Genomic DNA, 26,753 nt, shown 5'->3' with positions numbered 1-26,753 from the left:
GCCTTCTCAAGGCGAACTTGATTTTCTCCAGATACAGAAAGCAAGCCATGTCAGTTAGCCCGGTTTCCGACTTCGGGGGCTTTGAGTCCCTCCAAGCTAATAATATCCGTCTCCGGGCTCCCAGGGAAGCAAAGGCCAGAACGTCTGCCTCTTTCTCCTCCTGGAATCCCGGATCTTCCGACACCCCGAAAAACACCACCTCTGGACTCGGCGCCACCCTTATTTTCAACACTTTGGACATGACGTCTGCAAACCCCTGCTAGAGTCCCCTAAGCTTCGGGCATGTCCCGAACATATGAACATGGTTCGCTAGTCCTCCCGCACATTTTGCGCACCTGTCTCACCAAAGAACCTGCTCATCCGTGCCCGGTGAACGACCTTGAATTGTATCAGGCTGAGCTTGGCACATGTTGTGGACGCGTTGACTTTGCTCAACGCATCCGCCCAGAGACTATCCTCTAACTCTCTTCCTAACTCCTCTTCCCATTTCTGTTTTAGCTCCTCAGTCTGTGGCTCCTCTGACCCCATAAGCTCCCTATAAATGTCCGAAACCCTCCCTTCTCCCACCCACACTCTGGAAACTACCCTGTCCTGTATCCCCCTTGGTGGGAGGAGCGGAAAGCCTGCGGAGGAAGTCCCGTGTATGCAGGTACCTAAATTCATTCCCTCCCTTCAGTTCAAACTTCACATCCAGTTCCCTCAAGCTGGGAAACTCCCTTCTATAAACATATCGGCCATCCTCTCGATCCCGGCTCTCTGTCACCTCCGGAACCCTCCATCTAACCTCCCCGGGGCAAACTGGTGATTATTGCAAATTGGACACCAGAACGATGCTCCCTCTGCTCCCACATATCTCCTCCATTGCCCCCAGACTCTCCCCCCCCCCCCCCCCCCCCCCGCCCCCCACCATCCACGCCCTAATCATGGCTATATTTGCCGCCCAGTAATAATGACTAAAGTTCGGGAGTGCCAGCCCGCCCTCCCCCTGGCTCCGCTCCAACATTCGCTTTTTAAAAAAAAAATTTTTTATTCTCCTTTTTCACATTTTCTCCCACATTTACATCCATCAACAATAAACAATAGTCAGCAAGATATGTCAGTCCCCATAATAACAACAATCCCATCTACCCACCAACCCCCAAACCTCAACCCGCATGTTTACATAAACAAATGGCATAAAGGAATCAGGGATTACCCGTAGTCACCGTTAATCTTACACAGCTCCTCCACTTCCTTCAGCGCCTCCCCTTGCTCTTGCACCTCCGCCACTGCCCTCGCCACCTCCGTCCTCACCGGGGAAACCGCCTCCTCCACCAGCACACTCAAAACCTCCCTCATCTCCTTCCTCACCGTCTCCATGCATTTCGCAATCTGCGCCAACTGCTTTTCAAATTCCGCAGCCATCACCTTAGTTATTTCTTCAGCCGTAAGCAGTGCGGCCTTCCCTGGTGCTCCAGCCTCCATTTTTCCTGGCAACCCCGCGGTGACCTTTCCACTCCCCGACGGACCTTCAGCTGTTTTTTTTCCGGCCGTTTTCTTGCTCACCCTCGACATTTTTCTTTGTTCTTTTTTTCCTCCTGTGTCTTCACTGTGCCTCCTCCGTGCCTTCTCCCTGCTTCTGTCGCCTCCGCGGACCCTGGGACCGGGCTTAAAGCCCCGAAAATGGCGTTGCCGAACGGGAGCCCTCCATTGTGCGGCCGCCTCCCGCCCGCTGTCACCGGAGGTCCCCAACATTCTCTTTTTAACTCGCGGGGTCTTACCCGCCCATACAAAGCCTGAGGCCACCTTGGTAACCCATTTAAAAGAGGACCGAGGAATAATGATGGGGAGGCACTGAAACACAAACAGCAATCTCGGGAGAACCGTCATTTTCACTGTCTGTACTCTCCCAGCCAGTGACAGCGGGAGCACGTCCCAGCACCGAAAATCCTCCTTCATTTAGTCGGGCCAGATTAAGCTTGTGCAGCCGTTCCCATTCCTGCGCCACCTCGATGTCTAGGTACCAAAAGCTTCCCCCTACCACTCGAAACGGCAGCTCCCCCAATCGCCTCTCCCGCCCCCTTGCCTGGATCGCAAACATCTTGCTTTTCCCCATGTTCAATTTGTAGCCCGAAAACCGGCCAAAATCCCCATAATTTCTTCCATCCCTTCCAATGGGTCCGACACACATAAGAGCAAATCGTCCATGTATAACGAGACTCTGTGTTCCACCCCCCTCCGGACCAGTCCCTTCCAGCCCTTTGAGGCTCTCAACGTAATTGCCAGCGGTCCTATGGCCAGTGCGAACAACAGCGGGGAGAGGGGGCATGCCTGCCTCGTCCCCCGGTGCAGCCTAAAATAGCACAATGTCAGCCTGTTCGTCCGAACACTTGCCACGGGTGCGTGATACAGCAGCCTGACCCGGTCAATGAAGCCCTGTCCAAACCCAAACCACCCCAGTACCTCCCACACATATCCCCATTCCACCCGGTTAAATGCCTTCTCTGCGTCTATTGCTACCACTACCTCTACGTCCCTACCCTCTGGGGGCATCATGATAACATTCAACAGCCTTCTTACGTTGGCCGCCATTTGCCTCCCCTGAACAAATCCCGTCTGGTCCTCCCCCATCACGTTCGGAAAGCAGTCTTCAATCCTTGAGGACAAGATCTTAGCCAACAATTTGGCATCTATGTTTAGTAGGGAGATCGGTCTGTAGGACCCGCATAACTCCGGGTCCTTATCCCGCTTCAGGATCAATGAGATAGTGGCCTGTGTCATCATCGGGGGAATGCCTCATTAAATGTCCTCATCAGCAGTGACCCCAGCATCCCAGATAACCTTTTGTAAAATTCCACTGGGTACCCATCCGGTCCCGGGGCTTTACCCGACTGTATGGCTTTCAGCCCATCTGCTATCTCTTCCAACCCAATCGGGGGCCCCAGCCCTTCTACCAAGTCTTCATCAATCTTCGGGAACTTCAGCCCCCCTAAGAATTGCCTCATCCCCTCCTGCCCAGCTGGGGGTTCCGACTCATACAACCTGCTGTAGAATTCCACGAACGCCTTATTGGCGCCTGCTGAATCTCTGACCAGATTCCCATCCCTGTTCCTTACTTTCCCTATCTCACTGGCTGCCTCCCTCTTTCTAAGCTGCTGCGCCAGCATTCTACTGGCCTTCTCTCCATATTCATAGATCGCGCCCCTCGACTTCCTCAGCTGCACCACCGCCTTCCCTGTAGTTAACAAGCCAAATTCCACCTGTAGCCTCCGTCGTTCCCTTAGAAGCCCTGCCTCTGGGTTCTCCACATACCTCCTGTCGACCTGTAGTATTTCCTTTATCAGTTGGACCGTCTCTGCCCTGTCTGCCTTCTCCCTGTGGGCCCATATCGAGATCAGCTCCCCTCTAACCACCACCTTCAGCGCCTCCCAGACCACCTCAGCCGAAACTTCCCCCGTGTCGTTGACTTCCAGATAGTTCTGGATACATTTCGTCAGCTGCCCAGACACCACCTCATCAGCTAACAGTCCCACGTCCAGCCTCCAGTGCGGGCGCTGGCTCCCCTCTTTGCTCACCTGTAGGTCAACCCAGTGCGGGGCATGATCCGAGATTGTGATTGCTGAATACTCAGTGTCCACTACCCCCATCAGTAAAGCCCTGTTCAGGATAAAAAAGTCAATCCGGGAGTACACTTTATGCACGTGCGAGTAGAAGGAAAACTCCTTCACTCGCGGCCGCCCAAACCTGCATGGGTCCACCCCCTCATCTGCTCCATAAACCCCTTTAGCTCCTTTGTCATCGCCGGCACTCTGCCTGTCCTTGAGCTGGATCGGTATAATCCCGGGCTAATAACTGTGTTGAAGTCCTCCCCCCTATAACCAGCTTATGCGAATCCAGGTCTGGGATCTTTCCCAACATCCTCCTTATGAACGCCACATCATCCCAATTCGGCGCGTATACATTCACAAGTACCACCGGCAGCCCCTCCAGCTTTCCACTGACCATAATGTACTGACCCCCCACGTCCGCAACTATTCTTCCCGCTTCGAATGACACTCGCTTATTATTCAGGATTGCGACTCCTCTAGTCTTAGAGTCCAGCCCCAAGTGGAAAACCTGTCCGACTCATCCCTTCCTTAGTCTGACCTGGTCAGTTACTCTAAGGTGGGTCTCCTGTAATATTGCCACCTCCGCCTTCAGTTCCCTCAAATGCGCAAACACGCATGCCCTCTTAACCGGCCCATTTAGCCCCCTGATGTTCCATGTGATGAGCCTGGTTGGGGGGCTTCTTTCCCCCCCCCCCATCCGCCGATCAGCCATCACCTTTCTTGGACCAGTCTCAAGCCTGCGCCCCAAGCATCCGCAGGCCCGCCCCCAGGCAGCTCCCATCCCTATTGTCCCACAGCAAAAGTCCCTCCCCCGTCAGCAGAACATTTCCCCCCCATCCCCTCTAATAACAGCACTATACACACAGCCCCCTCCAACCAGCATACCATCTGCTCACCCCCCCACTGCGCTTCCGTGAGCTAGCCTGCCCAGCTAGCTTGGTAGCCCCCGCCCATGGCGCCAGACATTTTCACACCTATTGTTCCCTCTCCCTTCCCCTCCGCTCGGACACACATATTCAAACGTAAACAATCCCAACCCAATTGCCCCCCAAAAAACACAAAGAAAATCAAAAAGAAGATAAAATATCTAAAATTCACACCTCCATCCCCCATTAGTGCAAATGCAAATTTTAACTCAAGTAGCTCATCCGCAGACCCCAAATCAGTATAAAAGGCATTACAAGTAACATCCAAAGACAAAAACTTTTCTTTTTACAAAATAACAAAAAAGAAGAAAAAAAACCAACATGAGCACTGCAACAAAGTTCAGTTCAAACACCTCAGTCTGCCACCAGCCCCTTCCTTCTATTGAAATCCATCGCTTCCACAGGCGACTCGAAGTAGAAATGTTGCTCTTCGTGCATAACCCAAAGACGGGACGGATATAGTCGTCCAAACTTTATCTTCCTCTTAAAAAGGGTTGATTTTATCTGGTTAAACCCTGCTCTTCTCCTGGCCACATCCGCGCTCAGATCCTGATATATACGCAGGACGCTGTTCTCCCATTTGCAGCTCCGCGTCTGCCTGGCCCATCGTCCAGGTATCTGTGGAATCTCACCACCATTGCTCTCGAGGAGTCACCCACACGCGGCTTCCTTGCTAGCGCTCTGTGCGCCCTGTCCACCTCCAAGGGTTGGGTGAATGTCCCCTTCCCCAGTAGCTTCTCTAACATAGCCGCTATGTATGCCCCTGTGTCCGTTCCTTCGGATCCCTCCGGGAGATTCACGATTCTCAGGTTCTGCCGGCGGGACCTGTTCTCTAGATCCTTCACCTTCTCCTGGAGCCTTTTCTGTTGGTCTCTCAACATCCCCACCTCCAACTCCACTGCTGTTTGGTGCTCCTCCTGCTCAGTCAGTGCCTTCTCCACTTTCTGGATCGCCCGATCTTGAGCATCCAGTCTGAGTTCTAGTCGTGCAATCGACTACTTAATCAGGTCCAAACATTCCTGTTTCTGCTTGGTGAACGACTGGAACTCCGGTCGTCCGCCATGCTTTCTCCCGCTGCAGTCTCAGCCCAAGCCTTTTCCATTTGCCTATTTCTTCCTCTGTGAGCACCTCCATGCACTGATGTAGGATTCCTCGTCACAGTTGCATCCAACATCAATTTTCCACTTCAGATCCGACAAAAAATCGGGGAAAAAGGTCCAAAGTTCCAACCCGAGCGGGAGACACCAAATGTGCGACCTACTCCTTCATAGCCGCCACTGGAAGTCCCCCACATGCTGAAATCTATAAGCAGCTCTTCAACCAGAGAGATATAAATCTGCAATTATCTCCCTAAAAGGCTGTGGCTGCTAGGTCAACTGAAGCTTTCATGACTGAAACAATCGATTTTGTTAGACGTGGATCAAAAGTGATTAAATTGGGGTTTCGCCAGAGGTTAACCATGATTTAATTGAATAATGAAGCTAATTCAAGGGGCTGACCAGTCTATTCCTGCTCGTGTACAGATTCCAACAGCCTATGGTAGGAGTGGAAATGGTGTGGAAGTTTAAGACTATTTGAAATCTTGCCCATTAAGCTGCCAGGAATAGTCTGGTGCAACATACACAATGAGGCTTCTACCTTTCTACATTAAATTGTCCTCAGTTAATTTTATCCTAAATTTAAAGGTTATGCTCCTGTGGCTTGGGTTTCGGTAGTACTAATGAAAAAATGTAGCTTTGTTCCATCCAGTTTTGTTGGTAGATGCATGGAAGAGACAGCGTTTTCTGTGTGGGACATTGAAACAACATTTCCTCTGCAGGATGAGCCCATTGTCTGGTGGGTCAGAAATTTGAATACTTGCAAGTTATTCTGAAGAGACACTATTTGGTCCAGTTTAGGTCCATACATCAAATTCACTGCTTATGTCTATACATTTATATCATGCTCACCTAACTAGATTTTAGTCTGCAGTTTACAGAACATCCATGGTGAATAGAATGTGGTTAGGGCCCGCGATCTGGAAGCTGTCAATGTGACGCAGGGCATCAGAGGAATCCCGGATGTAGGTGGGGAGGGACCAGAGGAGTGAGGATGGAGTCAAGATAAAAAGAAATATGTTCGGTGGGGCAAGAGCATGCTGCCACAACTGCCGGGTGTGGTAGTATGCATTAGGGGTCATGTGGGACTGTGAAGCCGTGATGTCATTGGCTGACAGATCCCGGGTCCTGGTTGGCTGTTGACCTCTAGCTCCGCCCTGAAGGCGGAGTATAAGAACCTGGAGTTCTCCCCCGCAGGCCAGTCAGCTACTGAACTGCGGGGAACAAGTCACGCTTAATAAAGCCTCATCGACTTCATCTCTATTCGTCTCTCGTGAGTCTTTGTGCGCTACAATTTATTAAGCGTGCTTAAAAGCACTATGGAGCTCAGGATCATCCCGGAATGCCTGAGGATCAGCCCCAACGCAGTGAACTCAGCAGCAGTTTTCAAACACTGGCAGACTTGTTTCGAGGCCTACCTCAGAACGGCCCCCGGCCGGGTCACAGAAGACCAGAAACTACAGGTCCTGCACTCGAGGGTAAGCCCGGAAATTTTCCCTCTCATCGAAGACGCAGAGGATTACCAGACGGCGTTCGCAGCACTAAAAAGCATCTATGTTCGCCCAGTGAACCAGATCTACGCACGCTACCAACTCGCAACTAGACGGCAAAGTCCCGGAGAATCGATAGATGATTTCTACGCCGCGCTACTAATTTTGGGACGGGCCTGCAGCTGCCCGCCGGTAAACGCGATGGAACACATGGACATGTTGATGCGTGATGCTTTTGTGGCTGGTATGAACTCTTCCCAAATCCGCCAAAGACTTTTAGAAAAAGAGTCGCTAGGACTCTCAGAGGCACGGGCCCTTGCAGCCTCACTAGATGTGGCCGTGCGAAACGCCCGCGCCTACGACCCGACCGCGCGGCAGCCCCTTGGGCTCCGTGGACCCCCGTCGCGACAAACCCCCCCCCCTTCCCCCCACCCCACAGGCTTGCGCGGTTCAGACGCCAAGTCGTCCCGGGGGAGCCCGCTGCTATTTCTGCGGCCAGGCGAAACACCCCCGGTAGCGCTGCCCGGCCCGCGCAGCGACTTGTAAGAGCTGCGGGAAAAAGGGCCATTTCGCGGCTGTGTGCCGGTCCCGGGAGGTCGCCGCGGTCCCCGGCGAACAAGGATTCCTGCGCGCTTCTAACGCTCCCCAACCCCCCCAGCGCCCCATGTACGACCCGCAGGCGCAACCAGTTTGGGTCCCGGCCACCGCTGTCCAGCGCCCCATGTACGACCCGCAGGCGCAACCAGTTTGGGTCCCGACTACTGCTGTCCCCGGAGAACAAGGCGATCTGCTCGTTTCTGACGCTCCGCAACCCCCCCAGCGCCCCATGTGCGACCCGCAGGCGCCGCCATTTTGGGTCCCGGCCACCACGAGGGGAGGAGGGGCGCCGCCATCTTGGGATCCCCCAGACCTGTGCGACGCATGGGGACGGCCATTTTGTCCACCCCCGCCACCATCTTGTGACCCCCCAGCCATGTGCGATGCATGGGGGCGGCCATTTTGTTCACCCCCGCCGCCATCTTGGACGGCAACAACGGACCCCAGTGTCGACGGCTCCACGGGGTTCGAGGAAGACGCTCAAACACTACGATCACGTCTGGCCTCAATGACGCTGGACCAAGCACGGCCCCGGACGCTCCAGACGACGACAACAACGGTGCTGATAAACGGGCACGAGACACCATGCCTGGTCGACTCCGGGAGCACGGAAAGCTTCATCCACCCCGACACGGTAAGACGCTGTTTTTTGACGATCCGTCCCAGTGCGCAAAAGATTTCCCTAGCTGCAGGATCCCACTCCGTACAGATTAAAGGCTTCTGCATAGTGACCCTAACGGTGCAAGGGAGGGAGTTTAAAAACTACAGGCTCTACGTCCTTCCCCAACTCTGCGCGCCCACATTACTGGGATTAGATTTCCAGTGCAACCTGCAGAGCCTAACGTTTCAATTCGGTGGCCCAATACCCCCACTCACTATCTGCGGCCTCGCAACCCTCAAGGTTGAGCCCCCATCCTTGTTTGCAAACCTCACCCCGGATTGCAAACCCGTCGCCACTAGGAGCAGACAGTACAGCGCCCAGGACCGGACATTCATTCGGTCCGAAGTCCAGCGGCTACTGAAGGAAGGCATAATCCAGGCCAGCAACAGTCCCTGGAGAGCACAAGTGGTAGTAGTAAAGACAGGGGAGAAGCAAAGGATGGTCATAGACTATAGCCAGACCATCAACAGGTACACACAACTAGATGCGTACCCTCTCCCCCGCATATCCGACATGGTCAATCGGATTGCCCAATATAAAGTCTTCTCCACCGTGGACCTCAAGTCCGCCTACCATCAGCTCCCCATCCGCCCAAGTGACCGCAAGTACACAGCCTTCGAGGCAGACGGGCGATTATACCATTTCCTAAGGGTCCCATTTGGCGTCACAAACGGGGTCTCGGTCTTCCAACGAGAGATGGACCGAATGGTTGATCAACACGGGTTGCCGGCCACGTTCCCGTATCTCGACAATGTAACCATCTGCGGCCACGATCAGCAGGACCACGACGCCAACCTCCAAAAATTCCTCCAGACCGCTAAAGCCTCGAACCTCACATACAACGAGGACAAATGCGTGTTTAGCACAAACCGGCTAGCCATCTTGGGATATGTAGTGCGCAATGGGATAATAGGCCCCGACCCCGAACGTATGCGCCCCCTCATGGAATTTCCCCTCCCGCACTGCTCAAAAGCCCTAAAACGCTGCCTGGGGTTTTTTTCATATTACGCTCAGTGGGTCCCCCAGTACGCAGACAAGGCCCGCCCCCTAATACAGACCACGACCTTCCCCCTGTCGACAGAGGCTTGCCAGGCCTTCAGCCGCATCAAAGCGGATATCGCAAAGGCCACGATGCGCGCCATCGACGAGTCCCTCCCCTTCCAGGTCGAGAGCGACGCCTCCGATGTAGCTCTAGCGGCCACCCTTAACCAAGCGGGCAGGCCCGTGGCCTTTTTCTCCCGAACCCTCCACGCTTCAGAAATCCGCCACTCCTCAGTGGAAAGGAAGCCCAAGCCATAGTGGAAGCTGTGCGACATTGGAGGCATTACCTGGCCGGCAGGAGATTCACTCTCCTCACGGACTAACGGTCGGTAGCCTTCATGTTCGATAATGCACAGCGGGGCAAAATTAAGAACGACAAGATCTTAAGGTGGAGGATCGGGCTCTCCACCTTCAACTATGAGATCATGTACCGTCCCGGAAAGCTGAACGAGCCGTCCGACGCCCTATCCCGCGGCACATGTGCCAATGCAAAAATTAACCGCCTCCAAACCCTCCACGAGGACCTCTGCCACCCGGGGGTCACTCGGTTTTACCACTTCATCAAGTCCCGCAATCTCCCATACTCTTTAGAGGAGGTCCGTACAGTCACAAGGGACTGCCACATCTGCGCAGAATGCAAACCGCATTTTTTCAGGCCAGATGGTGCGCACCTGATCAAGGCTTCCCGTCCCTTTGAACGCCTTGGTCTGGATTTCAAAGGGCCCCTCCCCTCCACCGACCGCAACATATACTTCCTGAACGTGGTGGACGAGTACTCCCGTTTCCCCTTCGCCATCCCCTGCCCTGACATGACAGCGGCCACAGTCATTAAAGCCCTTAACACCATATTCACACTGTTCGGTTGCCCCGCATACGTCCACAGCGACAGGGGGTCCTCCTTTATGAGTAACGAGCTGCGCCAGTTCCTGCTCAGCAACGGTATAGCCTCGAGCAGGACGACCAGCTACAACCCCCGGGGGAACGGGCAAGTAGAGAGGGAGAACGGCACGGTCTGGAAGACCGTCCTACTGGCCCTACGGTCCAGGGACCTCACAGTTTCACGGTGGCAGGAGGTCCTCCCGGACGCTCTCCACTCCATCCGGTCGCTACTGTGTACTAGCACTAACCAAACGCCTCATGAGCACCTCCTTGTCTTCCCCAGGAATCCTCCTCTGGAACGTCGCTGCCGACCTGGCTGGCGGTCCCAGGACCCATCCTGCTCCGAAAACATGTGCGGGCGCACAAGTCGGACCCGTTGGTCGAGAGGGTTCGCCTCCTCCACGCGAACCCGCAGTACGCTTACGTGGAGTACCCCAACGGCCGACAGGACACGGTCTCCCTGCGAGATCTGGCGCCCGCCGGCAACACGCACACCCCCCCGACACCAATCACCCCCTCCCTGCCACCGGCGCACCCCGCGAGCGCCCCCTTCCCGGGGGGATCGGTCCTCCTCCCAGGTCCGACCAGAAGTGAAGTGGAAGCAGAAACCGTAAGGCTCCCGGAGACGACAACACGGGAACAAGCACCACCACCGGGGCCGAGGCGATCGACGAGGACGACCAGACCGCCCGACCGACTTGTGGCATCAATGTAACACTACTATATTGTGGACTGTAACGAGAATGTTTTCCTTTTTCCCCCTTTTACTGTAAATAGTTCAAAACAAAAAAAACCTCTGTACATGCAAAAGTTTTCCTCCCAGGACCAGCCTTGTAAACCCTTACCACCATACGAAGCACCACCCCGCCGGGTTCATTTTTAACAAGGGGTGAATGTGGTAGTATGCATTAGGGGTCATGTGGGACTGTGAAGCCGTGATGTCATTGGCTGACAGATCCCAGGTCCTGGTTGGCTATTGACCTCTAGCTCCGCCCTGAAGGCGGAGTATAAGAACCTGGAGTTCTCCCCCGCAGGCCAGTCAGCTACTGAACTGCGGGGAACAAGTCACGCTTAATAAAGCCTCATCGACTTCATCTCTATTCGTCTCTCGTGAGTCTTTGTGCGCTACACCGGGACAGTCCTTTTTGTGGATTTTGGGAAGTAGGTAAAAGCGGGCTGACCGGGTTTGGGAGACTATGAGGTTGGAAGCCATAGGGGGAAGGCTTTCGGAGGAAATGAGGTCACTAACAGTGTTGGAGATAATGGCTTGATGTTCAGTGGTCTGGTTATGGTCCAGTGGGAGGTAAGAGGAAGTGTATCTGAGAGTTGGCGCTCAGCCTCTGCGAGGTAGAGGTCAGTGCGCCAGACGACAACAGCACCCCCTTTGTAGGCAGCTTTGATGACAAAGTCGGGGTTAGACCTGACGGAGTGAAGAGCAGAAAGTTCAGAAGGAGAGAGGTTGGAATGGGTGAGGGGGGGCAGAAAAATTAAGACAGCCAATGTCCCGCCGACAGTTCTCAATGAAAAGATCAAGGGCAGGTAATTGTCCCGGCGGGAGGGTCCACTTGGAGGCAGAATGTTGGAGGCACATTAAAGGATCAGTGGAACAGGGGGAGGATTCTTATCCAAAGAAGTGGGCACGGAGACGAAGGCGGCGAAAGAAGAGTTCAACATCATGTCGAGCCCAGAATTCATTGAGGTGGGGACGTAAGGGTACAAAGCTGAGTCCATTGCTGAGAACAGCACGTTCAGCCTCAGAGAGGGGAAGGTCAGAGTGTATGGTGAACACGCAGCAAGGGCTGGGGTTGGGAGAAATGGGGTAGGAGGGATTGGGACTGGTGGAGGGCCTAGGATGGGCTGTGGTGTTGATGAGTTGTTGAAGCTTGCGTTCCTTACCATCTGTAAGAAACAGGAATATGAAACTTGGTTATGCAAAATATATAGCTGGTAATAATTATGGCCCTTTCCCACATTCGTAGCAGGTAATTGGTCTGACTGACTAATTATGTTGATGTTATGTACATAATGATCATTTGTGATGAAGGCACTGCTATTAATGAATTCATGTTTGACAATGTGGTTGTTCTTGAAACAGGCCATGTGTGTTTTTATGCAATGTGCCTGTGTTTTATAAAATTGATGGGAAATAACTAGCATTTTGTTGCAAATTAACCTTCACTAAACTTTTAACATTGACATAATGCCTCTGGATTTTGTTCATGGAAAATCGGGTAGCCATGATCTGACAATCTTTGTGTGAATGGGTGACATTATATACTACCGCTTAATTTTAATGGTTGCAGCCCCTTGAATGAGCTGACAGACCTATAACCAGTAAAGGAATCTAGGGTTACGGGGATAAGGCAGGAAAGTAGAGTTGAGAATTATATCAGATCAGCCATGACCTCATTGAATGACAGAGCAGACTCGATGGGCTGAGTGGCCTGGTACTGCTCCTATGTCTTATGTTCTTATCTGGTTTCTGCAGATCCTCCATAGATTGCACTGTTGCAGTTCTCACCAATTGACTCTGCATTGAAATCATTGCAATGTACAAACATAAAGTACCCACTAATTTGGCATTAAAGATGGCTGAAAACATTAGGACTAGTGTATTTAGGGGTAAGTGGAGTCTTTATGGCATGATAATTGCTAATTAGTGCTGAAAACCTCTCTGGCCCTGAAAAATTAATTTTACAAGTGTGGAATTCCAATTCCCCAAAAGTAATGTTGTTGATTTCCTTTTTTGTTTTTCCTTTTTATCTCTCTCCCCTTATTCCATTTGTATTTCATAATGTATATTTTCCCTCTTGTGCACAATTTAAATGTAATTTGTATTTTCTCTTTTGACTTCCGGGTTTGCAATCTACTTTGCTCAGTATGGGTATTTCAGTATGATTAGATAAGGATTCTTGTTGTTGCTTGCCCTATTCATAAGTCCCCTACTGAAACAGATACCAGGGGCGAGATTCTCCGACCCCCCGCTGGGTCGGAGAATCGCCGGGGTCTGGCGTGAATCCTGCCCCCGCCGGTTGCCGAATTCTGCAGCACCGGAGATTCGGCGGGGGCGGGAATCGCGCCGGTCGGCAAGCCCCCTCCCCCGGCGATTTTCCGGCCCACGATGGGCCGAAGTCCTGCTGCTGGAATGCCTGTCCCGCCTGCGAGGATCAAACCACCTCACTTCCCGGCGGGACTAGGCGGCGCGGGAGGGCACCGGGGTCCTGGGGGGGGCGCGGGGCGATCTGGCCTCGGGGGGTGCCCCCACGGTGGCCTGGCCCACGATCGGGGCCCACCGATCCGCGGGCAGGCCTGTGCAGTGGGGGCACTCTTTTCCCTCCGCCTCGGCCACAGTCTTCACCATGGCCGACGCGGAAGAGAACCCCCCCCCCCGCGCATGCGCGGGGATGACGTCAGCAGCCGCTGACACTCCCACGCATGCGCGGACTTCCGCTGCCAGGCGAAGTCCTTTCGGCCCCGGCTGGCATGGTGCCAAAGGCCTTTCCTGCCGGCTGGCGGCGCGCCAACCACTCCGGCGCGGGGCTAGCCCCTCAACGTGAGTGCTTGGCCCCTAAAGGTGCGTATTTCTCCGCACCTTTGGGGCGGCCCGACGCCAGAGTGGTTCACGCCACTCCATCACGCCAGAACCCCCCGTCCCGCCAGGTAGGGGAGATTCACGGCCCAGATTAGAGGGAATTCTCCATTGGTTAAAAAATGAATTGTACACGAGGTGAATGGCGAAAGCCACAGAGCAAAATCCAGCCCATTATATTGCTGGATATTCACTCCAAACTTTACTTGGTGTTTTTGATTGGAACTCAGGATTTCCCATCACAGTGCATGGAATGTTCTCTGTTCTTTAATGTGACAACTTGATGTATCTATAAAGACTAGTATTATTATCTTACACTAATTTAATGTATTAATTACAGATGTGAATGCTGTTATGAGAAGAATTGACCAAGTTGTCAATGTCCTGGCTGCAATGACTGTGGGCCAGATCATGTCTTCAGCATCAAATGTAATTGGTTGTGTGTTCATTCTTGGCTGGACCTTAGTTTCACTGCTGGTTGAATTTATTTGTCTGTCAAGAGTTTACAGAATGGTCCCTGCTCTTGCATTTAAGGCTGGGCCAGAACAGTATGAAGACCAGCTTAATTACTTTGAAAGGACAAGAGAAACCACAAGCGCAAAAGGTAAAAGGCCTTTTCTCTCATTGTTTTTATTTATGTGACCTTGCTGTGTGCAAATTGACAGCTACAAAACATGAGTGACTGTATTTCAGAAGTAATTCAAAGATTGATGTGCTTTGGGACATCTTGAAGATATGGAAAGCACTATAAAAAAGAAAGTGAAGTAATTTTATGAGTTCTTGATCAAGTGATTAATCTGAGCCACTTTTTCACAGTGATCTGTTCTGACTTGTTGTAGACATGGGAAATACTATGTGAAAGAAATAGCAATGCATTTCTCAAACGTTTGGGGTACAGAAAGGCACCACTAAAAGTTGTAATTCCACATTAGAATATTCCATGCTGGCTGAATTGCTCATCCTCTTTAGCCCAGAGACATTGAGGGGACTGAATGCAAACTGTACCTGGAACCTTTTTGGTCTGTATGGGAAAACACACCTGAACTGGGCAATTGGAGGAGTACTTACTGTTAATCACAAATTAACTTTCAATGCATTTTGGGTCACTCTAAATTCCCTTCCCTAACAGTTTACTTTGGGTCTTTTCTGTTATGAATAAAATTGTTCAAAAGAAATCTCATCAGATTGCTGGTAAACTGTATTAAGAATACTCATGTCTCAATTGTGAATATATTATGTAGAGAAAGACAGTTTGAAAGCAATGGAAAGTTTGTCGTATCTGTATATTAGCTTGTTTAATATTATGTTGTTCATAGATGCTCAGCAGCAATACCCGAAGCATGGATGTAGCAGCAGATCCGAAACAAGTCCAAACTCCACTTCAGATTTGGATCAGAATTCCAGGTTACCTGCTCAGCAAAATATTCTGGGGATTTATACTGTGCTACAACGGATACAGAGGATGCTGTACATCAGCAAAACTGGTTGGAATGCATACTACCAGCAGTCAGCCTTTCTAGCTGGAATGAGCTTAGCATTTCTGTACACCACAGTTTTGGGATTTGACTGCATCACCACAGGTTATGCCAATTCACAAGGCATTAGTGGATCACTTCTTAGCCTCCTCATGGGTATTTCTACCATGGCTGGACTGATGGGGACGGTTTTGTTCACTTTGTTACAAAAATGTTATGGCCTGGTGTCTACAGGAGTCATATCCAGTTGCCTACATTTAGGTTGCTTGTTACTTTGCGTGTTATCAGTTTTTGCACCTGGCAGTCCCTTCGATTTGAGGAGCAATCCAATATATCCGCATACTAATGTTTCACTAACAAATCAGACTGCTTCAGACACAGAGATGAACCAATTGCATTCCTATTTCCCGAGCACAAATATGAATCAACCTTTGCTGTCAGATCGTTCTACTATTCACTGGACAAATAACACCTTGCTGTATGACAGTCTCCCAGCCAGGAATTATCCAGACTCCTATGTCTCCATCAGTTTACTTTTCTCAGGTGTTATATCTGCAAGAATAGGTGAGTTTATAGTGAAATCACCATCTGCTTATTAAGTATTTAGTGCTTTGTTTGTTTTTAAAGTAAACTGTATTTTCTGTTCTGTTTTTGTCTCCTGTCTTTTTCCCTGCTACTTTCCAACCAGTTGGAGTGTGATATGAAAAAGCCACCTGGTACGATAGTCTGAACTAGTCTATTATCTCCCACCGCCTATGTGTATAAATGACTAGTCTGTACTCAACAGCTCCAGCTAGCAACAGTCAGAATGCTAACCTTGTGGGAAATTGCAGTTATGAAACCATGCCCCCAAACTTCACCATTCCTGTGCCCATCCACCCCCTGAACACTGACTCCTTGCTAGTTTGCTGTTCTACTAGTGACTATCTCTCTTCTTCCAGGACAGTCATTGACATCAGTATCTATTTTTCCATCAGGCACATAAATCTGCATGGGTATGATGTGCATACTGCTATGCAACTCTTTATATAATTAAAAGTTTCAAACGTGGCATGCGGCACATTATACGTCAGAATACAACACTCAATCTGACCACAAAGAAAAATAATTAAATAGTGTTTTTTCTGATTAAGTAAGAAACTTAATAGAGCAGAAACACTGTAGTACAGAGTGTAAATCGATAAATAATGGGGGCTTATAAGAAAGGAGCTGCGATAATCGCTCCTTGACACCAGTTCTTTGGCTACCCACAGTACAGCCAAGGTGACTGAGATGACCTCTCCCAGAATTCTCTCCTGCCACCTCTGCTGGGTCTGCTAATAGCAGCCCCCCACCACATGATCCTCCTCACTAAATATTCAAATTGGCCGACGTGCACTTTACAACAGGTTCGGCTAGATAGGAGGCAATCAAGTAGATTCCTCCAGGGGTAAGTAAAGCCCCGGGGGGAGAGGGACATGAGCTGACACTGCACCTGTGCCAGTGGGAAGGGCCAGGCATGGACCGCAGTAGGAGACCCATGGGGGGGGGGGTGGGGTGCATTGATGTGTGGTGTCCACTTGAACTTTATTAGTCAGCTGTAGTGCCCACTGGTAAAATTATTTTCAATACAACATTAAGAGAGTTCCGACTAGCCCTTTAGCAAGCTAATCAGATTGATTGTTTTAACGAATATAGTAGTTGAGTTTTAAAATACAGATCGTGTTAATTCTTCAAATCATAATGCATAGAATAACATAACTAAGTGATTTAAACAAAAGAAAAATGGTGATAGCAAACGCAAGCAGCAAAGACATAGATTTCAGAGAGAGAGAGAGTGATTCCGGAATGAGTGTTTCCATTCCGGTAAGTTGTTCTTAAGGAGATTATTATCTTAAGGTCTAATTTCTTTTCACCTCTGATTGGCTTTAACTAATTTATAATTCACTCAATTCGGCAATCTGTCTGTCTATCAATTTCAAGAGATATATGTATTTAAATATCTTGGTGCCACTTTCCCATGCACCTGCATCTATCATTAATTAGAAAAACACTTTTTGCTGGGAAATCGTGGGCGGGATTCTCTAATAATGGGGCTATGTCCCCACGCCGGCGCGAAAACCCGTGCCAACGACTCCGGTGTCAATGGCCCCTGAAAGTGAGGAATTCCCCCCTTTCTAGGGGGCTAGGTTCGCGGCGGAGTGGTCCCCGCAGCTCCAGCCGGCGAAGAACGGCCCACTCGAGTTCGCGCATGCGCAGAACGGTCGGCATATTTCCGCGCATGCGTGGGGGTTCCCTTCTCCGCGCCGGCCCCCGGGCAATATGGCAGAGCCGTACAGGGGCCTGGCATGGAGTAAAGTAGGCCCCCACGGAATCAGCCCGCCCGTCGATCGGCAGGCCCCGATCGCGGGCCAGGCCACCGTGGGGAGCCCCACCCCCAGGGTCAGATTCTACCCCCCCCCGCAGGACGGCCCCCGCACACTCACCTTCCAGGTCCTGCCGTGTGGGAGGTGAGTAATCCACACCGGCGGGACTCGGCCAAATACGCGGCCACTCGGCCCATCGGGGCCTGGAGAATCGCTGTCAACGGCCCCTGACCGGCGTGGCAGCGATTCCGCGGGTGCCCGAAAATTTGCACCGGAGAATGCAGAAGCCGGCGTCGGGGCGGTGGGGCGCGATTCTCACGCCCTCATGGGAATTCTCCGACCCGCCGCATGGTCGGTGAATCCCGGCCCATATCTCTAGACTGGCTGTTACTATAGAAACGGAACTACTCGAACTGGAACGCCGCCCAGTTTTTAACGTACAGTGGGGCCTTTTAGCTAATTGACGTCAATTGCAGTGCAGTTTCAAGCTGCTTGCAAAATGTAAAACCTGAGAAAGAAATTAGAGAGTGTTATCTGGATTAACCCTTAGTGGGTTCTCAGCTATTTGTTGCACTGAAGTAATGCCTAATATGATTATAGTTAATTATTCTTAATGAGTTCTCAATTAAACCTCTATCATCTCCCCTTATTCTCATGGTTATAGCTGATTAGAAAAGTCAATTTCAGGGGCAGCACAGTGGTGCAGTGGTTAGCACAACTGCCTCATGGCGCCGAGGTCCCAGGTTCGATCCCGGCTCTGGGTGACTGTCATTGTGAAGTTTGCACATTCTCCCTGTGTTTGCGTGAATTTCACCCCCACAACCCAAAGATATGCAGGGTAGGTGGATTGGCCACACTAAATTGCCCCTTAATTGCAAAAAATGAATTGGGCACTCTAAATTTATTTTTAAAATAGAAGTCAATTTCTATCAACCCTTTAAGGATGGTGCCCTGATCGCTTTGAAACTGTTTCCTAGTTCTATGAGGCCACGCCCCACCAGATTGACGGTGTTTGGCAAAGAGGCTCAAGATCCCATGGGGAAACTGGTCTGTGCAACTGAAGAGTCACACACGAGGGTTGCGATTCAACCAAAAGGGACCAAAGTCCCCAGGCGAGAGCATTTAGCTGCGTATATCCCTGTGCTCGCAGCGCCAAAAAACACATGGCTATATAATGCCACTCACGTTAAATAAGGGACGTTAGCGGGGAACGTGCAGCCAAAGCCACACAGAGCCCGTTTTCTACACTGAGGGACTTTTGCACTGAGAAGCTCCGCTCGCCGGAACTCCTCAGTATAGAGAGAGATCGGGATGCCAACAGTGCCAGCGTACCACTCTGCCCAAAGAGCATGCACCTGGGGGCCTGCGTTCCCCTGGGAGACCCCCACGGTAGCACAGTGGTTAGCACTGTTGCTTTGCAGCACCAGGGACCCATGTTCGATTTCCGGCTTGGGTCAGTGTCTGTGCGGAGTCTGCACGTTCTCCCTGTGTCTGCGTGAGTTTTCTCCGGGTGCTCCGGTTTCCTCCCACAAGTCCTGAAAGATATGCTTGTTAGGTGAATTGAACATTCTGAATTCTTCCTCCGTGTACCCGAACAGGTGCCGGAATGTAGCTATTAGGGGTTTTTCACAGTAACTTCATTGCAGTGTTAATGTAAGCCTACTAGTGACACTAAAGATTATTATTATTATTACTACGAGTGCCATTCCCTCTGGTCCCCGTTTGTGGGGACCAGTGCTAAACAGTGCTCCCTCGAGTACCCCGAGGTGAAGGGGATAGATACAAATGCCTTGGTTACCCCGGAAAATTGCATCTTAGAGTGAGACTAGCTCTCTCGCTCTAATATGCAGATCTGCTAAAAAGTGTAGGCGGGATTTACATCACGTCTCGTGAGATCTAACGCGTTGCGAACGGGTAGAACCCGGGAGCTGGGTCTCCTGGCTTTTATGAGCCACGCTGCCCCGTGGTGAGCCGCTTTTCAGACACAGCGTGGCCGTGGGATCGCTTGCCAATTTTCTGTCTGAGCCTGACTCTTTGCCAAATTCTGATAAGATTCCACCCTTTAAACCAGAGATGAGGAATTTATTTTCTCACATGGTTGCTAATATTTGGAATTCGCTTTTCAAGAGTGCAATGAAGGCTGTGTCTTGGATATATTCAAGGTCGGGTTAGACAGATTTGTCATCTACTTGGGAGTCTGGGATTAAGGGCAGGCAGGCAGGGAAATGGATTTAAGGATGCAGTCCAATCAGCCTTGATCTCATTAAATAGGAGAGCAGTTAGAGGTGACAAATGGCCTAATCCTGCTCCTATTTCTTGTGACTTTATAATCTTAGCTGTACTGAATTACTGAAAGAGAGATTAGGAAAGATCCCAATTGAAAAGCAACAAATGGAAATGCTGCAATTTGAATCAATTGCACTTCTTAATTTTATTTGTAAAGTGACTACAATTCCGAGCTTGATTATTGTTTCAGCTGGCTATGTAACCATGTATATATGATAAACAACACAAAATTGAACATAAAACTATAAAATTTACCCATAACATTAAATAATCTGACTTCAAAAGTCTCTGCAAGGAACCTTTCCTATACGGGTCTCTCCTCTCTTAGTCTGGGCCTGAGTCCATCATTCCAGCATTGAAAATTTCCCTTTTTGTCTTGGTGCTTCAAATTTTAAACTCTTTTAGGATTTAAAAAAAATCTCTGGTGGTCCTGTAACTCCAGCTGTAGAGATTTTGGGTAACCAATTATTCCATTTATCTACACAAAAACATAATTTTGCTATTTTCTTATATGGTACCCATAGACATTTGCTGTCCGAAGGTTATCTAAAACTGATAAGCAATGCCTCGCCAGCCTGTTTCCCTCCTTGTTTGGTACTTCTTTGCTTTTTCTGCATACCACTCAATTGTGACATAGGTGAGACAGGGATGTGGGAGAAGAAGTGAACAAATTAGTGCCCAATTACTCCATGACAGAGTACATTGAAATGGCTCAATGCATCATATCAGTGGTGCTACCTGGCTAGTAGGAAATGCATGAATTGACCCCATTGCTGATTTTCTTTCCCTGTGGAAAAAAACATCATGTCACTCCTTGGCTTGACTAAACTCAAATTGGGTGAAGAATAGCTGTGCAAATGAATATGCCTGATAGTGACAATATTAAGATATCGGGCGCAATTCACCCATCGGGAGTCTAACTGCCGACGCCGGAGTGAAAACCGGAGTGTTTCACTCCGTCGTCGGAGCCCGCTCCCAGCCCCCTATTCTCCCGCCCCCAGGGGGCTAGGAGCAGCGTCGCGTCATTTACGCACGCCGGGCCTTGGCGCCGTGTAAAAGCGGCGCTACGTAAATGACGCGGCCAGCGCCGCGTAAATGACGTCACCTGAGCATGCGCGGTTGCTGTCCTCGCCGAGGCCGCCTCGCAAGAAGATGTCGGATGGATCTTGCGGGGAGGCGGAGGAAAGGAGGTCCTCCTTCAGAGAGGCCGGCCCGCTGATCGGTGGGCACCGATCGCGGGCCAGACTCCATTTGAGGCCCCCCCCCGGTGCAGGAAGCCCCCCCCTCCCCCACAGGCCGCCCCCCCCCCAGCGTTCCCGCACTGTTCTAATCATATTAGATTAACCTTTGGAAAAAGACTTTTCAAATAGATCAAATTGATTTTTTTTTCAGCCTGATGCGACATTTTAAATATCTTTCTAAGTACATATAAGTGTGTATATAAGTTGTACTATAATATGAGCCTGCATTCAAACCCCAGGAAATTATATTAAAAATTATGTTCATTGACACTAATAATGAAAACTTGAATACTGCTGAAAAGAGAGACTGTACTGAAGCACGCTGATGTTATCTGCGAGGGTATCCCAATTTGGAACACTGGTTTGTTGGGGCAAATAACTTTTGTTTTTGTAATGGTGCGAGGAGACAAGTGCTGAAGAAATTGAGTTCTTTCTGTCCAGTCTGGTCTCAATCAAAAGCTGAGTTCGGATTTAGAAATTCCTTTAGTTTATTTCAAATAGCTCGCAAGCTTACACTCCCTCTGATGAAAGCAGGAGACCCATGTCTCTTGAAACTCCCAGAGAGAGTGAGACAAAGGGAGGCAACACATGTGGTCTCATATACATTCATGCAGTATCAAGTTCCACATACACGAATACAAGATTCCGATAGGCCCTTTCCTTGACCTGGTCATATAATCTAACTGTCACTGATTCTGATAGACTCAATACACATTCCTTTCCTTCCTCTGGGCCTCTGCCTCCCAGCATCCTTTGTGCAAAGAGCCATTCCTGATAGCCACCCCTCCCCCTCTCGCCATGCTTTGCCCATCTCTTTGTTCACTCCCTGCAACCCGAATTAATGTCCATAATGCACTATTCTAACTGGTCATCCCAGTCTAATGCTCTTTTCTTTAGTTCAATTCCTCAGTGCAACCTCAGTAAGAATAAATAGCCCAGTTGTTGTATAACTATTATAAGTAAAGAAAAGACAAATACACTTGAACAGGACTACTTTATGACAATACACACATAGTTGATGTAGAACGTACCCCTTATTCAAAATAAATCCATGATATCTGAATTCCTTAAGACTGCCCCTAATCCCCAAACAACATCCAAATTAAACAAATCTATGAGTTAAAAATGCAGCTTATAGTTACCACACAATAAAGGGATGATAATCAAGTCCTGGTCCAGCAAAAATATTTAAATGCCTTCACAAAGGTTTTCTGCACTGCCTTGGCTCTAAGATGTAGAGGCTGTTAGCTGGAAACTGGCTTGTCTGCATTTTCCTGCTAGGTATTAACTGGCCTGCTTTGCTTCTGAGGGTCTGGCCAATTGTGCCTTTTTCCAGTTTGATTTTCTGTGTATTTGGCTGTCTTCCCCTATCATATTCCTTGACTCTAGACATTATCATATGCATACTTCACTGATCTTCCTAATTGTTTAGGTAAACTGTTTTTACTCGTAAACTGTTCACATCTGATTCTTATCTAAACTGCCTTCTAATATCATAACTGGGAGAGACGCATCTCATCCAGCCTTCTGGTTACTGCTATCTCTAAGCAGATTCCTACCTGTTGCTGGGCAGGACTCATCCCATTATGTTCTGTTAAATTTGTTTTTCTGTTGCTAGGCAAATTCATGACATGCCCCCCCCTTTTAAAAATAAAAGTAACTTAATTTGAAAGATGTTTAATTTCTCAACCGGTTTTGTATTAGTTCTATCTTATTCAATATTACAAAATTCAAGAGCATGTATCAACAGAGAGGATACCTCAGAAAATTTCCCATTGTTCCCAAAAGTCTCTTTTATACTCGGGATAAAGTGTCCGCAATCTCGTTATCTCTCCTGGCTACATGAAAGACTTTAAGTTAAATTGTTGCAATAGCAAACTCCAGCGGAATAACCAGATGTTACAATTTCAAAATTGCTCCAAAAATTTCTAAGGTATGTAGTCGTATAATTTATTGTCTCTGCTAGGTTGCTGGCAACATAAATCTTGAAATGTTGTAGTGCCAGTACCAGGCTTAACGCCTCTTTCTCAATGGTCGAATATTTTTGCTGGTGCCGATTTAATACCTTGAGAAATATTCCACAGGCTTCCCAAGGCCAGGTTTGTCCTCTTGCAATAACACGACTCTTACCTCAATGTTGCTGGCATCCACAGCCAGTTTAAACTGTTTGTTGTAATTAGGTGCTGCCAACACTGGGTTTGCAGTCAACACGGTTAAAGTGCTTGTTCTTCTTTAAGAGCTCTGTGAGTGGTGCTACCTGCTAAAGGTTGGCGTGAACTTGCAGTAGAGTCGACTCATGCCCAGAAATCTTGAAATCTCTTTCCTGGTGGTGGGTTTCGGCCTGTATATTTGCATCTTGTGGTGCCATTTGCCCATGTCCCACTGTGTGTCCCAGATATGAAATTTGGGCCTTGGGAAATTCACGTTTTGCTGGGTTCATCATGAGATTGGCTTCTGCGAAGCGGTCAAACAGTTTCTTTAGGTTGTTGATGCACGATCAATTGCACAAAGACTAAAGTTGGGTACAACTGTGGCTTTATTACAGTCAGATGCGCGGCCTCCTGCTGCAGCTGGCGAAATGGCAGGGCACTGGAGGTCATGCATATTTATAGAGTTCTCCCTGGGCGGAGCCAGCCGGCAGGAGCTACCGGCGAACCTGTAGTGCAGGTCCTACCTTGCATCTCCTATTACAGTGGTTCACCATATTCACCCCCTGTTAGAAATGAGTCCGGCGGGGGTGACGTGAAACTATGTACAATTAGTGCAATTATGTACAGTGGTAGGGAAAGAAAAGTCCATGTTGACGGTCCGGAGTCCGTCAAAGGTTCAGCCGGTCCGGTGCTTTTGTGCTTCGTTGGGAGCGGCGTAACGGTGGCGGCGAAGTCGGTGCTGGCGGTGGTGGAGGTGGCACCGATGGCGGTGGTCGCGGTGCTGATGCCGGCCAGTCATCGGGGAGCTCCGGGAGCGTGCAGAAGTCCTCTTCGTCCTCTTGTGCGGAAAAGGGGGGGTGCTCTGGTGGGGTCAATATTGGCGGCGCGGTGGGAGGTGGGGGGCGCATTGGTGGGGGTGTGTGTTGGGGTGGAACCTGACTGTGCCAGGTCCCTGAGTGAGACAGCATCTTGGCGGCCGTCGGGGAACTCAACGTAGGCATATTGAGGGTTGGCGTGGAGCAGGTGAACCCTGTCCACCAAGGGGTCCGCCTTGTGGAGTCGGACGTGCCTACGGAGAAGGACCGGTCCTGAAGCAGCGAGCCAAGTCGGGAGCGACACCCTGGATGTGGACTTCCTGGGGAAGGTAAAAACACGTTCATGGGGTGTGTTATTGGTGGCAGTGCACAATAGTGACCGGATGGAGTGTAGAGCATCAGGGAGGACTTCCTGCCAGCGAGAGGCTGGGAGGTTACTGGACCATAGGGCCAGCTGGATGGCCCTCCAAACCGTCCCATTCTCCCGTTCTACTTGCCCGTTCCCCCAGGGGTTGTAGCTGGTCGTCCTGCTGGAGGCTATACCCCTGCTGAGCAGGAACTGATGCAGCTCATCGCTCATGAATGAGGATCCCCTGTCACTGTGGATGTAGGCGGGGAAACCGAACAGAGCGAAGATGGTGCTGAGGGCCTTGATGACGGTGGCAGACGTCATATCGGGGCATGGGATGGCGAAGGGGAAACTGGAGTACTCATCGACCACACTGAGAATGCACGTATTACGGTCGGTGGAGGGGAGGGGCCCTTTGAAATCCACGCTGAGATGTTCAAAGGGGCGGGAAGCCTTCACCAGGCACGCACGGTCCGGCCGGTAGAAGTGCGGCTTGCACTCAGCACAGACCTGGCAGTCCCTGGTGACTGTCCTTACTTCCTCGACGTCTTAGGGCAGATTGCGAGCTTTGACCAGGTGGTACAATCGAGTGGCCCCTGGGTGACAACGGCTGTCGTGTAGGGCCCGGAGTTGGTCCACTTGTGCGCTGACACATGTACCTCGGGAGAGGGCGTCTGGGGGCTCGTTGAGTTTACCGGGGCAATACAAGATCTCGTAATTATAGGTGGAGAGCTCGATTCTCCACCGCAAGATTTTATCAGTTTTGATCTTGCCCCGCTGTGTGTTATTGAACATGAAGGCTACCGACCGTTGGTCAGTGAGGAGAGTGAATCTCTTACCCGCCAGGTAATGCCTCCAATGCCGCACAGCTTCAACGATAGCTTGGGCCTCCTTTTCGACGGATGAGTGTCGAATTTCAGAGGCATGAAGGGTGCGGGAAAAGAATGCCACAGGTCTGCCTGCCTGGTTTAGAGTGGCGGCAAGGGCGACGTCTGAAGCGTCGCTTTCTACTTGGAAAGGCAGTGACTCGTCCTCTGCGCACATCCCGGCCTTGGCGTTGTCTGCTCTGATGCGGGCGAAAGCGTGTTGTGCCTCGGCTGCAAGGGGGAATTGGGTGGACTGAATGAGTGGGCGGGCCTTGTCCGCATAGTTTGGGACCCATTGAGCGTAGTAGGAAAAGAACCCCAGGCAGCGATTGAGGGCCTTGGGGCAGTGGGGGAGGGGAAGTTCAATGAGGGGGCGCATGCGCTCGGCGTCGGGCCCGAGAAGTCCGTTTTGGACTACATAGCCGAGAATGGCTAACCAGGTCGTGCTGAACACACACTTCTCTTTGTTGTAGGTCCGGTTGAGAAGCGTGGCAGTGCGGAGGAATTTATCGAGGTTGGAATCGTGGTCCTGCTGATCATGGTCGCAGATGGTGACATTATCTAAGTACGGAAAGGTGGCCCGCAAACCGTACTGGTCGACCATTCGATCCATCTCTCTTTGGAAGACCGAGACCCCATTTGTGTCACCGAAAGGACCCTAAGGAAGTGGTAGAGGTGACCGTCCGCCTCGAAGGCAGTGTATGGCCGGTCCGACCTCCGGATGGGGAGCTGGTGGTAGGCGGATTTCAGGTCAATTATTGAGAAGACCCGTACTGCGCAATGTGATTGACCATATCAGATATGCGTGGGAGGGGGTACGCGTCGAGCTGCGTGTACCGATTGATGGTCTGGCTGTAGTCCACGACCATCCTGTGTTTCTCCCCAGTTTTAACCACTAACACTTGGGCTCTCCAGGGGCTGTTGCCGGCCTCGATAATACCCTCCTTAAGCAGCTGCTGGACTTCGGACCTGATGAAGGTCTTGTCCTGGGTGCTGTACCGTCTGCTCCTCGTGGCAACGGGCTTGCAATCCACAGTTAGATAGGCAAAAAGAGAGGGGGGATTGACCTTGAGGGTCACGAGGCTGCAAACGGTAAGGGGGGGTAAGGGCCTGCCGAATTTGAGGATGAGGCTCTGGAGGTTGCACTGGAAGTCCAGGCCCAACAGGAGTGCAGCGCAGAGATTAGGAAGAACATAGAGGCGGAAGTTACTAAATTCTACGCCCTGGACCGTGAGGGTGACTGTACAAAAGCCTCGGATCGGGAAGGAGTGGGATCCGGAGGCTAGGGAGATCCTTTGATTGGCTGGGTGGACTGCGAGGGAGCAGCGCCTTACCGTATCTGGGTGAACGAAGCTTTTG

At 50.5% G+C, this 26,753-nt stretch overlaps 1 protein-coding gene across 1 annotated transcript in view; it reads left to right on the top strand.

The window, feature by feature from the left end:
• The window catches only part of LOC140425763 (ferroportin), a 55,176-nt gene that overhangs the window by 17,461 nt on the left and 10,962 nt on the right, over positions 1 to 26,753 (top strand). Inside the window, exons 4-5 of the mRNA XM_072510202.1 lie at positions 14,208 to 14,471; positions 15,184 to 15,906. Coding sequence (XP_072366303.1) covers positions 14,208 to 14,471; positions 15,184 to 15,906 — 987 coding nt within the window. The remainder of the gene's footprint in view (positions 1 to 14,207; positions 14,472 to 15,183; positions 15,907 to 26,753) is intronic.

This window comes from Scyliorhinus torazame, chromosome 6 (assembly GCF_047496885.1).
Source record: "Scyliorhinus torazame isolate Kashiwa2021f chromosome 6, sScyTor2.1, whole genome shotgun sequence".
Lineage (NCBI taxonomy): Eukaryota > Metazoa > Chordata > Chondrichthyes > Carcharhiniformes > Scyliorhinidae > Scyliorhinus > Scyliorhinus torazame.
This window is presented reverse-complemented; position numbering and strand designations above follow the sequence as displayed.